Source organism: Ochlerotatus camptorhynchus, unplaced genomic scaffold (genome assembly GCF_037179485.1).
Source record: "Ochlerotatus camptorhynchus isolate MF236.1 unplaced genomic scaffold, CSIRO-AGI_Acam_v1.1 ptg000513l, whole genome shotgun sequence".
NCBI lineage: Eukaryota > Metazoa > Arthropoda > Insecta > Diptera > Culicidae > Ochlerotatus > Ochlerotatus camptorhynchus.
In genome coordinates this window covers 82,552-100,716 of record NW_027040997.1, presented here as the reverse complement: position 1 = coordinate 100,716, position 18,165 = coordinate 82,552, and the positions used below count along the sequence as shown (strand labels likewise).

At 36.7% G+C, this 18,165-nt stretch overlaps 1 protein-coding gene across 2 annotated transcripts in view; it reads left to right on the top strand.

The window, feature by feature from the left end:
- Window positions 1–3,695: 3,695 nt before the first annotated feature.
- L (Lobe) overlaps window positions 3,696–18,165 on the top strand; it is a 36,737-nt gene continuing 22,267 nt past the window's right edge. The window contains exon 1 of one of the 2 annotated variants that reach the window (XM_065235990.1): window positions 3,696–3,816. In XM_065235990.1, coding sequence (XP_065092062.1) covers window positions 3,711–3,816 — 106 coding nt within the window. In that variant the 5' untranslated portion in view covers window positions 3,696–3,710. Of the gene's footprint in view, window positions 3,937–18,165 lie in introns of both variants that reach the window. The other variant, XM_065235991.1, reaches the window with a different exon arrangement.

Sequence of the window (18,165 nt, the reverse complement as noted above, 5' to 3'; positions counted from 1 at the left end):
CCAACCTTAAATTTTCTCATCTCCAACAGCTTGTTCACTGCAACTGTCGAAAGCCGTATCACCACACCACCGTTTGCATGCCGCCGTACGGTCATCCGGTTTGACAGTGTACCTTAAACGCACTTATCAGATCCTCTTCTGTAGTGATCTCTTCCAGATTCCTGCACTCGACCACTGTCTCCTGGCATATAACTTTTTCGCTCGCTCCTTCGTCAAGAGACTTTTCGATGAGCTCCTTGAAGACCGAGCTCTTGATCTAAGGATGCTTCTTCAGCCCAAAAAGTTTGGGAATATTAAAATTATTAGGTTTCCCGCAAATAAAATTAATGTTCTAAAATAAATGAATTTCATAGCCAAAGCAAGCTAACAAAATTTATGTGTGAGGTTTATAACAATTATTTCTCGGTTGAAAATAAATATTAAGTGTATTTTTCAAATGAAAGTCATTTGTAAACAAACCTTGTAAGGCCATTTTCTCGCAAACCGAAATCCGCAAAGGCAAACCAACATAATGAACAGGTAGGAGAAATTCTCCTCTACACGTTTGTGGTTTAGGTTTGCGAATGAAGGTTTTGGTTCGCGAGAAAATGGCCTTACAAGGTTTATTTACAAAATGGAGTTAAGGCCATTTCAATTGTTGGTCTTGATTTAATATGGATTTTTCGCGTGGAGGCGGTTTTCATTTGAGTCCTCCCGTGTCTGTCAAAGGTGCCTCAGAGGATCTAGCGTATACTTCGCCACTGCGAGCCTCTACGTCCTCTTCCTGCACGTTTTTCTCCTGCGCTTGCTCCTCATGGACGTACACCTCGCCGTATCCCTCGGAAAAATTCACAAAATAATATTATTTCAAAAAAATAATTATATACTACTCACGTTTGCCTTGCACCAATCAGTTAGCAGTTAGCACCACTCAGCGCTCAAACATCAATATTATGTGTGGAAACACATAACATTCAACTATAAGATGCGAAACATAGTTTTTATGGTAGCACACATATAAATAAAATATTTCACGCATATAAGTGTTATGGGCTATCTTATAACAGATAAGAGGTTTATTATGGTGTTTATGTTTACACATATAAAAATATTGTTTTAAATATCTTATAAAAAGTATGTTTACTAACCGAATAAACAATAAGTTTGGAATTTTATGCAAGCAGGGAGGCCATGCTAGGGTTTACGCGGTCCTTCATGGGGGCCGTATTCAGAGCCAGATCGGCGTAAGTCAGGAATGTTACATCTGAGCCTACTACTCACCAACTACTTATCGGTGACGAGTTTTGAACGTATCCGGAGGCCTGACAAGGTTTTACCGGGACGGTGGCAGCCACACTATTAGCCCACACCATTTAAAAAATTCATGTACATTTCTGCGAGGTATAGCGCACATAAAATTAACGCTAGATTTGGCATAAATTTACACGAAATTTCGAGTAAATTTATGCGCAATATTGTTAAATTATCAATATTGTAAGCAAGCTTGTAAACGATTTCGTTGTTTATGCCAACTGTAGCTCAAAATTAAACTAGGGGAGATTTTACGCGATAGTTAAAATTCAGAATTTTTTTTCTGTGTAGAGATTAGTGATGTTTAACGCACACACACTAGCGGGTGCACCGTGTTAAGTTGTTTATTGTTTTCCTCTGACTAACCTATAGATGATGAAAATAGATTTTTGTCAATATTAGTTTGACACATATGTTTTATGTTTTTTCAACGGATTTTCACTAAAACGCTCTCACCTATTACACCAATACAACCGAATGTGAAAATCTTTTTAATAAACGAACAGATTTTCAATATTAAAAATTGAATCCTAATTTTAGGCGGATATTCCCAAAGGCCTGACACACCACCATCTTTTTGTAGCCAGCATAAAAACGTGATCACCTATCAATCCATGCGGGCCCACGACTATGCTCGCTATGGCTACTTGTTATTCGTAGAGATAGGGGTGCCAGCTCCTTGGTTATTCCCAATTTAAAAAACTTAATAATGAATTGATGATTTTGGAGATAAATTTCTAAACCATTTATTTGATTATTAATATGTTATTGAATAAGGCAGCGAAAATAAATTCGTAGTTCTACGTCAACGCAGTCGTGCTTTTACACAAGCCTTAACTTATTCGAACTGTATAATATGTTGAAATTTATTTCTCTTCGATGAAATTTGTGCTCTGAATTCAGCTGCAGTTATTTCTAATAATTACTTGTTATAATGTATGTGCTGATTATACAATACCTCAATCGCCAATACCTCAAATGTTAACAAGACGGGCAGGAATTATTGAAGTTGGAGGTTGAGGATTGCCAATGATGCATCAAATTCAACGAAATCTCGCAAACAAACCAAAAGTAAACTAGATCAAAACATATGTCGGAAAGCAATTTTTCAGGTGTTGATAGACACTCCAAGCATTTATCTATCTAAAATGATCTAGGCTGCACTATTCAGTATTGAAAACCGCGTAGTGTCAATATTCAAGCACTTTTTAACATGAAATGAATTTCTCCTGTCGAATCAATTGGTTATAAAATAGCCTAATAATAGCGATGGGTAGTATACATTACCTGCGACAGGGGGTTGTTATACAATAATTATTATTAATTTTTTTTTTTTTCAATGATCATTCACAACACTAATATTCACACATTAGTTACTTCTGTAGTGTCTGTCGGTGCAAATGACCGTCATCGGAAATGTTCGGCAGTGCGCTAAAATACATAACTTAACTAAGTTAGTTAGCACCACCCCGCATTACAACAATACATAAACACGAATGAAGCCTATCATACAACGAGCTAACCTTTTCGGATAATCAACCTTTGTAGGCGCCCAATAGGGAAACGTGTAAATAAAACAGCCTCATTTTTGGAGAAATCTCCGAGCGATCATCTTCCCCGGGTGCGGCAGAAAGTTGGTAAATATCAACAAAAAATCACGAGGAAAATAAAACATGAATCCAATACTCCAAAACTTTCGGCACAGGGCAGAGCCCGCTGAACATGCGAGAGAGTGCATAGAATGAGAGTGTGAGGCACATCACCACATCACATCGTGTAAAACCAAAATCATGTTGGCGTTGTGCCGCTATTTGGCTCTCCTCGGGGTTCGCTCTCCAACGAAACGTAGCAAGCATTGGTATCGGAGCAACTAAGGCAGAAGCATCATATCCAACGGGCGCTTGAATAAATGGATTTACCAATTCAATTGCATAGCACACGGCACGGATGGATGGTTTGTGAGCCACCAACATAAGAGCAAAGTCCCTCGGCTTCTGAGCTAAGAGATAATCAGAGAGTGAGAGAAGAACAAAAAAACCCTGAATCATAGGTTCAGTGTGGGTTGTGGACGAGTGAATAAAGTTTCTGTTCCATACCGTTCGGTGCTATGTGATACGTTACTTTCTTCAGTATATAGTTGGGCGCTAGCGTCCCAACAGAGCTCAGTCACCAGTCATTCGTTGGGTGCGTTGGACACATTTGGGTTTGTTGGGGTTTAAGATTGGAGCATAGTGATATTTACACATGTGTGAGTGATATGTTACTACTAAAATTTCAAAAGTACATGTAAAGTATTGATGCTCTAATAAGGTGAACTGTTGAACTGAATAAAAAATGTCACTATTCAAAAAGTGCTTGCAGTGATAGTATGTAATAGTTTAGTTTAGAATAGTGCTTACTGAATTCCTGTGGGTCGTATTATGGCCATGAGAATGTTATACCGTGGACCTAGTTTGCGATTGGAAACGTTGATTGAAAGAATACAGCAAAGCAGCAAGGACTACTACCCACTGATGATGAGCCAAGGTGAAGAAAATTGATGATACAATGAATTCATGTCAAAATGTTCGTATATACAGCTTACAAAGGAATGATAAACAAAGCATGTTGGATCTGAGAGGCAACATCTGAGCATGTGCACTATTAGTGAGTAATTTGTTCTGATGAAAGATACGAGTAAGGACGAAAATCGAGTGATTTCAATGCGTAAAAAGTGATGAACAATTATAACATTATTTACAACATTTATTACAACATTATTTTCTCTATAAAAGCAAGTGAAATATGTGTATACGTGCTTAGTGACTTTTCCACGAATGACAATCGATGTAATATCTTTATAATAAAGCGTTAAAAAATCTATAAAAAAATTTCGAAATAAAATAAAGCATCATAGCACAACCACATAGTGAAATTACACCCATGTTAATTTAAAACGATCTTGCATCGGAACGGTAGTTTTAAGGTTTTCTGAAAGCATCACTGTGTATAGTGTATCATTATGTTTACCGAATGGTATAGGAATAGAAAGCCAACGTCAAATATTAAGTATCAAAGTGCTCATAGAATAAACATGCGTTAACATTCAGTTAGTACGTACGTACTTATGAAGAAAAACATGAAGTTTTTTTTTAATCATTTTAGCTCCCAGAAAACCGTCAGATCCGTCTGAACACCACATATAATAAAACTGTATTTCAAGAGTGATTTTTCAAATAGCCGTATCTGCCTTTTCAAGCAAATATTCTGACGCTAATTTTTCTATACTCTTAGTGGCTTAATGAACTACGTATACAGTTTTTCGGGACTTTTAACCACCCTCCCCCCCCCCCCGCCACCCTCTCCATGCGTAGACAATTGTCCATACAGATGTCTACGCAGTATGGGAATAGGATAATTGCAAACTCCATCCCCCCTAAAATATCTACGTAGTTAATGAACAGCCTCTTAGCTTGACCACGCAAACTAACACCACCATCAGGTAAGGTAAAGTTTCCCCAACATTATGGTTGTGTCATTTACGTGGGCGAGCTAATAGTTTGGACAAATTAACGTTTGATTAATCTATGTTTACAAAAGCAGTGAAAATTCACTCTTGATTTGAAAAACGTAAAATTGATCAACATTAAAACGATTTCTGTTCAGAGACGCCGGTGGTGTAGTGGTAAGCGTGTTAACCTATCATTCCAAAGCGCCTGGATTCAATCCCAGTCGGCGCCGTCGGGATTTTCTGAGGCATAACATATCTGATCCCGCCTTCCTTCAGGAAGTAAGGGAAGTAAAACCGTTGGTCTCCAGCCCGTGACTTGATGGCTCGATAGGTAGGGTCCAAATGTGAGAGCTGCCTCCCTGGTGTCGGTAACATTGGTACTCAGTACGGAAAACAAGATTAACGGAAAACAAATCATTTTTTTTTCTGGCCCTTTGAATACATTTTAATGATCTAAAATAGACTAAAGAAAGACAAACCTCATCTTGAACTTGTACTTTTCACTTTGTAAAGCTTTTGGCATGGATAGAGCATCATCCTTTTCGTTCTGTTATTATTGACTTTCTTTTGACAAATACGATTATTTTGTCCACTTTTATCCTCAAGTACACAAACTAACGCTCCTGTGGTGTTTAAGTTTTCTTCTATACCGCAGAGTAGCCCCTCTAGAATTGTCGACAGAAAAATAAATTCAATAAAATGAGTGTTGGTCGATGTTTTTGTACATTTAATAAAATAAAAATGTACTCTCTCAAGCATAGATCCTGAGCACATCCAGTGGTGTGCCAACGTGTAATGCTATATTCGCACTACGGAGTTATAACATATTGCTAGGCTATCCTGATGGCAGTTTACTTGTCGATAATTATTATAACACCCTTGTGACATGTTATAACTCTATAGTCTAAACAAGGCATAAGATTGCTATACTGGGTGCATACTTAGTTTTACTTTGCCCTAGGTCCAGCTGAAATTTCTTTCGACTTGCTTGATTTCCTTGTTAAAACTCCTACACCATGAGTCCCTGGTTTTGCCGCTACTGCGATGTCCTGCCATTTTCTAATGCAGCGTCCACACTTGCATCTTCTTCTACCAGATTTCTTGCAGCACTTCCTTCTTCTTCTTCTTCTTCATCATCATCTTCTTCTTCTTTTTAAGCTTATTGCTTATCGCATATAAGCTTATTGCATGCTGTTAACTTAGATGCATTTCAGATGCATCAGATGCACAGAATTAGGTGTATAGGCATCTGAGATCCAATTTTGAGGCCATCAAGCAAGATTTTTTGTTTTTTTTCTCCTCCTTGATCTATCGTAGCATATCCCGTGTCCTTAGTATAGTGCATGTCGTATCACTCCATCATTGTATCGGTTTTGATACAGTGGTCACTCTTGCCTTCATCGAAAGGAACCGATTCTAACTGAAAGGTCTCGCTATTTATACCCATCGAAGAGTTAAGGCAAGGCAAAATTTATATACTAGGCATCGATTGGTGATTACCTACGCATTACGTTTCGCTGGTACGAATGTTAGTGCGTTGACTAATCTGGTTTGATCACCAAATATTTCGGAAAGTTGTGAAGACTAGTCGTGCACCATGATTGATTCCGCTGTCTGACGCGATCTGGCTGCCGAGTTAAAAACAATTGACACCGTCTTCAACCAGACTTTTTACAGTCTGAACATTTAATACTAATCAACGGACAACACAAACTACACCCAGAAGACCAATAGATAAATTTTCTTTTACGAAAAACTCTACCGGCTCAGCGGGAATCAAACCCTTACTTTGTGGCACACACAATACGCCTGAACGACAGATTACACCGCCAATCATCAGTTCCCAAATAGATACAATAAACTTTCAAATTTCTCCACTGCATGCCCAGCTACTGCAAAGTTGGAAAAGGTGTCTGTGTTGACATCCAAAACCCGAGCAGGAGAAAATATCTAATGAATACCTAATTCTGATCTGATTGCAAAATTTGGTGTTGATCAGCATGACATAGGAGGTAAAATACCAAAGAATAATACCAACAAAATTGCATGTAAAATACTTTGTAAATAACAAAAAATGTTATTTGGATACCAAAAGAATACCTGTGCGATATTGTTATTTGGCATAATTCGGTATTGGAATGGTATTGTGGGAACATTTTATTTTTTTTTGTTTTACCTCAATGTCAGGCTCATCCATACCAATTTAAAGTATCGAGATATTCGTTCCTGCTCGGGAAGTGATATTCAAAAAAAATCTCTCTGTAGACTTGTCTGTAGATGGAAATCCAGACTATTTTGAACACTTTTCCTTTTCAAGTTTCGTAGCCTCGCAAAACTGCTATGCTAATCTTAAGATCCATGCACATTGCTCTGTTTGTGATGTATGTCAGGCACATAACGGTTAAACAGAAATGTCTGAAAGGCTTGCCTTCCACATTCTAAAGCCACATTGAAATAAGAAACATTGAGTTGGGTTATAGACAGCGTCGAGTATTTTTAGATTAAAATCCTTAGTGTCGTGTTGCGAAAATTTAGATCTCGATGGCCGAAGGTAATTAGATCAAATAGTCCAAAGTAATCAAGAAGCCCGCTAATTAGCCATTTTCACAATATAATGCTGATATAAAGTTTGGAAGCTCTATATTAACCGTATATCGAATTGCACAAAAGAGAATTAACGAACTGACTGGATACTTGGGGTCACTTGGCCGATTTTAGGAAAACAAATAATTTACCCTTACCAGTCTGTCCATGAGTTTGATAATTGACGACCATCAATTCGTAGCTGCTACTCCGTGATTGATCAGAGCTAGCGAATTTGCACAAGAACCATATGAATGGGGCTTAGGATAAGCAATTCATTCTCAGTGTGCAAACTCCGGTGAATCAAGGTCAAGATCAATTACGGACATCGGAGAAAGAAAGGATTGTTAGTTCAACACCCGTTGTTACTACAAGCTAAGTTTTTTTTCCAACGAATCTCGGCAAACCAATTGCCGAAATTGGCACCGCTGACGCTGAGTGCTCGGCAACTATCTCGGCAAAACAAAAGTCTGTCACAAAAGGCAATCCCAAAAATAATAGTTATGGAAAATATCAGCAAAACATTTAACTGACTACTCGGCAAAAGCAAATTTCGGTAAATTGTAAGCTGTTATTTTGCTATCGATTTTTCGTTTTTGTTTAAAAAGAAGAATAACGAGTGAAATTATTTCACAATAAAAACTACGACCTGATTTAAATTTAATAAATTTGTTGCCGGCAGTGGCAGTGGCAAGCAACTGCATAAAATCCAGACATCCTGAAATGGTCAACGTTTGATGACGAATAAATAAGTGTACAAACATACCATCTTATAAGAGGGTGTACTCTGGCAGGCACTTACGGAATAGATAACAAATGCTTACGCGATTCTTTCACACTTTTGAGAACATTATACATTGCTAAAAATCTTGATCATAGGTCTCAAAATCCGGTATAAGTTCCACAATCTTGTCTTCAATTTCATATAAATTGTATGTTTTACGCTAAAGCTAAAGAAAAATATGGCAGGTGTTTTTGACAGCCGCACTACCGAAATTCGGTAATGCATGAGGACAATCTCAGTAAATGCATTTGCTGATTTCGGTATTAATTTTGTTTGATCTTATGCTCATAAAACTACTATTTAAAATATTGGTACATTTGTGCTAGTTGCCGAAATTTGGACAAAATATTTTGACGAATCTCAAAAAATACTAATTTGTACTAATCATAAGTTGCCGTTTCAAATCAGATTTTTTTTTCTGCCGAGCTCGAGAATTGGTTTTAAGTATATAGGGACCGAGAACACCTCTGTATCTCCATGGTTGACTCAGCAAGGACGTTTTTGTTAGTGGGAAGAGTGCATTAGATATGGATTCACTTTTCACAAAGCATGATAAGCAAATTCATTACTCTCTGCACTTTTTTCCAAATTTGGTTCCATATTGTAGCTTAGGATATTGCCTTGATATCGTATAGAGTTTTTATATAGTATGAGTTACATATTTTCCAAACATATTTGAAAAGCAATTTTCTTGTTTTCGCCTGTTTCACTTATGAAATGTATTTCCGAAACAGCCATAAAAAAATCAACGTTTTCTGATTATATACTCATTCAAAGTTTCATATTTCTTGAACTAAATTGTTTGAGATTCACGCATGTTTTTCTACATTCAACGAGTATTATCGAAGTAACTCCTAATAAAAGTGTTATGGTTATTTTGCTTAACGACATGCTCCGGGTATCATCCAAACCATTTGTGGAATAGTGAAATAAATTGGGTTATCATTCGACAATGTTTTTTTTATTAGGCCACTCAGTTTTTCACATGTTTAATATGTGAAAGTCAATCAGGATTCAGTGACCCAAAAATTTAGTGAAAAAGGCAGTTTGTGAAAACACAGCCCCAGAAGAAATACTGTTAATGTTAAGATTTTGTGAAACAATTCAAAATTGTATATTTTATCAAGTTTACTTTATTGTTTTAGAGTGGTAGAAAGCATCAGTTGTTACGAAAAACGTTGCCAATTTCCAAAGAAAACTACTTAATGAAATACAGAATGAATTCTCTTATAACATTATCATCAAATAGGATTGTACCGAAAGGCAAATAGAACGATGTTGGAATCTATTTCACACCGTTTTATGGTACGACCAAGAAAGCACACACATTATAAACAAATTCATCACAAATATCGATGAACTGAGACCAAGCAACAAATATGATATAAAATTCCTAAGTGCAAAATGCAAAATGCTATTCATTCAAACAAGCTTTTCGTCGAGAAAAAAAAATTTCTGTTAATAAAACCTCAATTTTACATGACACATAAAATAAGATTTTGAGGTCTCTCAGAGCCAGCATCTATCAATAGGATCATAAACCAATAATCCACCTATGAAATATAAAGCCTTTTTTCGTCGATCTTGTTTTCCGTACTGGGTACCAATGCTACCGACGCTTGAAAGGCAGCTTCTACACCTGGACTCTACCTATCGACCCATAAACTCATGGACTGGGGACCAACGGCTTTAGTTCCCTTCCGAAGGTCTAACCTAATAACTAGATTGGCCAGTGTTTTATCAAGAGCAAAAAATAGCAATTAGCTTTCTTTAAATCGAAAATCTTTGATGATTTTATTGGTATGTAGAGTTATGTTATTCACTATTTAAATGTGTATTTTAATATGGTATCCTTGCTAAGCATTTTTTGTTTGTGTTTTAGTATAATATACCATCGATATTCTTACATAGATGTACCATGACTTTTATGTTGATGATTTACAGAGAATTTATCTGCATGTTTCTGTATTCGCATCTGTATTCCCCCTTGTCTACGTAGCTTACGGACAAACGCTAATGGCGATTATTAGTGAATAGTGTCAAATGTTTGTACAATGATCCGTGAGTTAAAAATTAGCTAAGTTTATAAAGTCCATTCTTTCTTCCCTCCACTTATACTAACACATGACACCACATTTAAATACGATTACTACTAATTGTACCGAGAGGAAACGCCAATTAAAAGCACACTTCCTCAATCTTCTGGTGGCGCGCGTTGAAGAGCCACTAATAGGAACGATAAAAATAAAGAGTGTGCTGCTCGTTTGAAACATTTTTCCTTCTCCTTAAACTCGATGCAAAAGACCACATGTAAACATATACGCTTCATCAAACAAGCGTGACCAGCGAGAGCAATTATGACATTAGTTTAATATCAAGATTAAGACGATATATCACTTCATCAAGGGGCACTGATGAAGAAGTATGAATCGGCACACTACCAGAGATAAATCCAGGCTCATCGGAAGAGTGTCGCTTGACCTTTAGTCCGTTTCGATGACTGATGTGATAAAAATGTGGATTAAATACTCCACATCCTCATTAGCTGCTACTTTTCGCTAGGGGAACATGTTCGCCTCACTTTCGACGGTATCCATACCGAGCGTGTGTTTGTTTGTACACGCGATACAGTAGGGTAATTTAATGGTAACTTCTGGCGAAATTGAAAAGAAGAGGGACCTGCGAGAACACTTGAGCTTCGAAGTCAATTGAATTAAAAACGATTTTATTAATCCAGTCATAAGAATGAGCTCAATTAACAGCAATCAGTAAAAGAGTATCACAAAAGACGTAAGGTTTTTGCGACCTATTATACATTCTGACAATGTAGAAAGCCGGTATTGTTTTTTTTTTAATCATACACCCATAGTCAGGTACTTTTACCCCCTAATGACTTCTGGAATTCCCTTTAACGTGGTTTCTTGAACTACTTATCAACGCTAAGGTCTTTTGTCCACCATGAAGGGATAAACAGTTCGTATTCAACCGCTGGATTCTAGTCAGATGCTGGACCTCCATGGTGGACAGACAACTCGCTTGATGGATGTTACAATGTGATCTCAATTTTAGCAACACAGCTGGTTCATCTGTTGTTTTTAAAATCGATACATGTAACAATTGATTGTTAAAATAACGTTATTTTGAATAATACTTCTTAATGAAACTGCATCAAATGTGGCATAACTACACGCAAAACAAACTTCTCTTATATCCAATGTAAGGTTGGATATATTACATCCTCTGCACATGTTTCATGCAAATGCAGTTCTTCAGAATCAGCAATGTTTCACGACATGAACAGATTCTGTTATGTGGTCAGCGGAAAGTTTCTAAAATAATTTTGTAATTTTTATGTTAGCTTATTTTTCGAATAAAGTTTGCTTTCCCAAATGCATTACGTCTAGAAAATCATCTTGTGGAGGGTTTATACAATCTGGATAAACTTGCTTGTAAGTTGCAGCCTGCATTATTTTTTTCCGTTTGAAACAACCGAAATTTCAACTGCATACTTAAACATTTAAGGTGACCGGTGAAAACTATTTCAATATGATTATAAAAAAAAACATTTAACTCTTGTTCCACCGTTCACATTCATTATTATAATCTTCAAAATATTCTGGCGAAATATAGCACCGAAAAAAGTGATAGAAAAATATTAATTTTTAATTAAGCGAAAAAAAAAATTTGGGAATATTTTCGACACAGGAGTCTACTTGTAAAATTCACAATAACTAACTTTTTTATAGGGAACTGTTTTGAGCAATATTTGGTAAGAGGGACATGGAACAAAAAAGGTTGAAAACTCCTGGCTAAGATCAAAAAGAAATTTCTTAAAATTGAGGTTACTCAGCTCTTTCATCTGAGTACACCGTTTGAAAAATTTATGTACACTTCTGCGAGTGTTTAAGCGCAATATCGCTTAAATTAACAATATTGTATTCAAGCTTGTAAACGATTTCGTTGTTTATGCCAACTGTAGCTCAAAATTTAACTAGGGGAGATTTTACACGATAGTTTAAATTCAGAATTTTCTGGTGATCTCCAAGTGGCTTCCCGAATAAACAAGTATTGTAAGGCTACTACCCCTAGTAGCACACTTGTTGTAAACCGGTTGTGGAAACTCCTTTATGACTTATTCCAGTCATAAACAAGTTTCTGCAACTGTTGGTATCGGACATGTGCTACTCGGGACACCAGTTATCGTCGTGAAATTATTAAAGTGAATGATAAGATGATACATGTTATCATAAAATAATCATACACCCTGAATCGTATGGATGATAACTATTATAATAATGTAAGATTCTACCATAAACTCAATAGGTCGTAAAGTATGGTTACCATATATAAACTCATATTTTCTGGGACATCTTTTTCCCTAAACTATTCACGGAATGATCCTATTATCATCCAGTTTTTTACTGTCTGATAATGCAGGTTATCATTTATTTAAGGTAATACGATATGAATTATTGTACCCGTTATCATTATTTAGAACTTGTAATATTGTGTTTTGCAATGCAAATAAATCAACGAATTCAGGTATGATTTTGATGATTTTGTTTCTATTTTTTACAATTCAATTTATACAAACATCAGAATAATACCGTATTTTAACCTTTCCTTTTTTCATCCGAGGTTTCATTAGGTTGTTGCCTATCCGGAGTATTTTCCGCACCAATTTTGGCTGCACTTGGGGTTTTGAATCCACTTGTTGCCGAAAACTATTGTAAATCCGAGAAACTGAAAAGAAACATGAAACAAAACAAAACATTCAGAAATTTTATCGATTACCTTATCCTGAAAATATAACCTGGTGGCCGCATATATGGCATCGTCAGCTGTCTAGTTATCCAGCTATTCGGGCATGTTTGTGTTTTTTTTAAATGAAACGGGAAATAGAGAGATAAATAATTGTACTGATCATAAGAATTAATTTATCACCTACCTCCACCTGCTTTTAATGCAGCAGACGTCAAACACCAGGAACGCCAAAAAACTTCGATGCTTTCTGCTAAAGATATCGATTGAGGTTAAAAAACGTTTCTTAGTTTTGATGCCAAAATCAAAGTCGTTTGATGCATTACACACTGGAATACTTTTATACGTGATTGTGTAATGGTGTACGTGACTACGCTGCTCAACCATAACCTTTATGCTCCATGTACAGTGGGATGATACATCAGTGAGATAGTAGTAGCATAGAGGTAACTCTAAGACTACTGGGTCCCGAAGAAAATCATTATTATTTTTGGCTCACTCAGTACCAGAACAACGGTCCCAAGCAGTCCCAAGCTATTTCACTCACCCCTGCATGTTCTGCATGAATCCACACACCCCTGATGTTATCTGTCAAACTTTCATAGCGAATCAAAACAAACATAGTGTAGTAATAGAATTTCAATAAGAATAGGGTACGTTAATCGTTTGCTTGGGACCAATAGGCTACTAAAGTGGTGAGCCAATTTAAAATCGTTAGTTTCGTATTGATTGTTGGTAGTAGTCAGCTAGCAAGTTAGTAATGCTGATTTAAACTTCAAGGCACTGTTCATTTGTCATTCAGGGAAACGTCACCCAACATGGTACATTCCGTATATAGTTCTAAAGAAAGATAAGATAAGATTCCGTATATGGTTCTAAAGAAAGAAAAGATAAGATAAGATAAGATATGCTTGAAATATGTGTTTAACGTATCATAGTATTATAATCAAATAATGCATCTTATGGTGATTACAACCGGAAAGGAACGTTAATAATAGTAATGATACATCTTATGGTTTTTATTCGGATTTGTGGTTATCTTTCTCACTCCCTCACTTATGTATCCTGCACACTACTAATGATGTATAGGGCAAACATGGAAGATTTTGCAGTACATGTTATTCTTTTATGATGTTTATATTCTAGACAGATATTTACCATGTGGTAACGTCTCACCACATTTCTCTTTAATAACGTTATAAAAAAAAAAAACGTCTCACCACACATGGGTCCAGTTCAAATTTTCGTTGACTTCCGTTATTTCCTGCTTGAGGCTCCTCCGCCATGATCCCCACTCTCTGCTACGATGTCATACAATCCAGCGACTGCTTGCAGATTTCGTTTGCGCCCCATCTCCACTTTTTAAGTTTTATAAGGGAGATTTTTAGTCAACTGGCTAGTTCATCTCCAACCCCATCTCCACTTACGTTCTTGAAATTCTGTTGATATCGGCTTCTGATGACATCGACGATGGAGTTCAGCATTCGAGATCCAGCTGTGAGTCCACCAGGCATGAATTACATACCGTAGGCATCGGTTGATGAAGACCTGCAACTTTTGACTGGTATATATCATGTCTCGCAGATTTCACATTTGAATTGAAAACTCGGATTTTGGGGGTGTTGACTTATCTGGTTAGATCTCCCTATATTTCGTGCACTCTCAAAAGCAACCCTAGCCTTCTGTATGTATCTTTGCGGTATACATATCAGAAAGTACTACAAACTACCATTCCACTAGAGGGTACAAAGTTCACACATCGTTGGATGTTGTCGTTCGATATGGCATGCAGACTGTTCAGCACGACTTAGTTCAAGCAACATTGTAAATTTTATCAAGGTTATAAAGCATTCTAAAAGTCTACATCATTATCAGTGCCGTACTTGGCAGTTGGCGATGGGGGAATTTGCCACTGAATAATTCCTGAGGGGCGGAAAAATTGCTCCAATAATGTTCCTTTAATTGTCCCTTTTCTTTAATTCTTTTAAATTTTCTCAACTTCAACGAAGCTCTATCAACTTCTTCCAAGTTCAATAATAATTTTTCCCAAGTTATCTCAATTTTACCAAGATCTCAGAATATTTATGACTTCTTTTTTTGTTTTTTTTTTTTCTTTATTAGAGAGATTTTTAGCCATAGGCTAGTTCATCTCTTAATTTATGACCTTCTGCAAACTTGAGGAAAAACCTTGAACCATCTCTACGAATTTTCCAAAACATCTTGGCAAAACAAAAATCTCAAATCAAACTCTGCAGTTCAAAATTCTCTGGACTTCGACGAAGTTCGCTGAGCGTCTGCAATTTTGGCTGAACTTCTACGAAGTTCTTTGAGCTTAAAAATATTTCCAATACTTCTATGAATGTTTATGAAGTTCCTTGAATTGTTAGCATGACTTCTATAAAGTACTCAGAATTACTATTAGTAGTAGAGTGAACACTTCTATAATGTTTCCTAAACTTTTTAAATTGTTGTTAGTTTTTTTCAAAAAAAAAACTTGTAGTTTTACAAAGTTCGTTGAATTTCCACAGAATTTCATGATCTATTATAAGTCGATTAAATTATAACGAAGTGCCCTGAAGCTAAAAGAAATTTAAAGAGGTTTCTTAAATCAAACAAAGTTTCCAAACTTGTAGAAGGTTCCCAATTATACAAACCTTCCCCAATTTTTTACAAAGCACCCTGGATTTCTTCAAAATTCTCTGACGCTTTACGCAGTTCCCCAAATTTGTATTAAATTTCCTGAATTTCTACGATGTGATATGAACAAAATCCTTGATGTTTTTTACAAGTTCAATGAAGTTAAAGAAAAATCCCTCAGTTTCATCAAAGTTCCTCTTCTACAAAATTCACATAATTTCTCTAAAGTTCACAAATTTTCAACATTGTTTAATGAAATTCTACGTTCTCTCAACATCTATAAAACTTGATGAAGTTAATCTAGTCTAGTCTACACATGCACAGCCAGTACTGAACTATAAAACATGCTGAAGTTATCCTGATGAATGTGGTCGTCTTAGTGGAATACCTGTATACTGAGAGAGAGAAGGATTAGTAATTTCCATTTAATTCCACTACTTTATTTGCTTATCCTTGACAGATACGCGTATTTCGCGTATTTTTACAATGTGCAGACTTCTTCAGTGCCTTGTACTAATTAGTCGAGTACAAGACACTGCTGTTTTATTTAAGCATTCCGCTAACAACCCAATTTCATTATTTCATTAAAATCTTTGCAATATTATATTTGTCATATAAATATATTTACAAACTAAAATTAATTTCTACAATTGCTGTTTAAACATACCTTATATACGTTCACATTACATCCTATATAACGTGATAAAGCCTAACTAGATATAAGATGCCATGCATCTAGTTTCACAGGAAATTATATGTATGAGGTTTGATATCTAGATACTCTAAATCATAATATAGGCTGTAGTGTATCACGTTTAAAAAAAAAGGTAGATTGACTGCAAAATTTATTTGTTTTAATAACTTGTCAACAATATGTTAGTTTAGGACCGATTAACATTAAGCCCCGAATGCCCCTTAACGTGGATCACCTTTTCGTGGTACATTACGGGAAGTAAGATCTACCACCGCTTCCTAGTCCTGACTATTTCAAACTGGGGGAACAGGATTTTTCAGTAATCAAAGGTACACATCTTAGTCCTTGTTAATTTTTATGTCTTGATAATTATAATAGTAATAAGGGAGTCGAGTTTCTAACGCCTTTGGATACGGTTGTGTGTTAAGTTCGTTCTCTGTTTTGTGCGTGCATTCGCTTTCATAGTTTTCGGCTGCATTTGCTGGATTAGCGCTGGCACTCTGCCTCCCGGACGGTTATACGTGTGTGAGTGTTGGTTTCTCGCTTTCCGAGAAGTTTTAGAATCGAGAAAGAAAACATGATTCATCATGTTTGCAAAATTGGCGTGGTTTGATTGTTTCTCCCGGACCAGAAATTTGTGGCATCGCGAGTGAAAATTTTAATTTCTGTTTATTTACGCGGTGATGAGAAGTGAGCTGATCTATTGGAAGGGTTTTGAGATGTGCATTGCTTTTGTGCACGGAGTGACTTGAAAAAGAAAAGTGAAGAAAAGTGATATTTGGTTGTTGTGTGGTTGGAGTGGAGGGAAAAAAAAATATGCGTGGAAGCATCGGGAATGCGCTCCCGGGTGAAGTGATTTGGTGAGTACGTTCCAGTTGAAGATTGTTGACAAGTGTATTTGTGGTGATGCAAATTATGGTTTAGATGACGCATGGCTTCAAACATTTTGTGTATCCAAATAAAACATATTACATACTAAATACGCACAGGGCATCGTCTGCTGACCATTGCCGCGGGTATATCGTGGGAGTCCCAGGTACCCGGTTCAAGCTTTAGTTGGCGGCGGTGGCTCTTCTTGACCTTCTACCCCCTGAGTAGTTAGTGTGAATAAGGGCGTCTATGTGATGTTTTGCTGTACCTGTTGTGGACATCTAGTGCATCCTGTTCCCTTAACTTGTTGAGGACACCCTGTCTTGCCTCAAAAGTTACCCTTTTTGAAGTACTAGTCTTCACAACATAAAGGGCACCATTACGGAGCATGAGATTTGATCAAATTATTCGCAGTTCTACTTGTCCAACGCCCCCGGCTGGGTGAGGGATAGAGGATGACACACACACACACACATAATTATAATAGTAATAAGTCCTCGGGTTTCTTGAACCGAGGATGATCTTGAAACAAGGAAAAAATTAGTAAGTCTTCATGTACAGTCACCCCAGTATTATAAGTCACCCACAATGACGGGTCACTTCCATTAGATTAACACGCAGAACCGCCTGACCCATAATACTGGGATGACTGTATGTGGTTGCTAATCTTCTGATAGTTGTTCCCTAGTTTGAAGTGGTTAAGATTAGGGTTCTGTTGCATGGTCATTATCGGTGTTATTTGTTGCTAAGGAATCCAATTTTGACTTACAAAGGGGCGCGCCTTTGGAGGGTGCACTCACTCTTCGAATAGTACAAATAGCGGAACCTTTCAATTAGAATCGATTCCTTGCGATGAAGGCAAGAATGACAACTATATCAAAACTCGAATACTTCATCATTTCTTAATAGTGATGGAATAATGTGACATGCACTAAACTAAGGACACGGGATGCTGGTCGCAGTGGTTTTATGTCCCGAACTGAGGAGAGTTGCAGCTACATTGTGTACAATCCTTTTAGGCATACTTATAGCAACAAATTTAGTGCATGTTTTAGG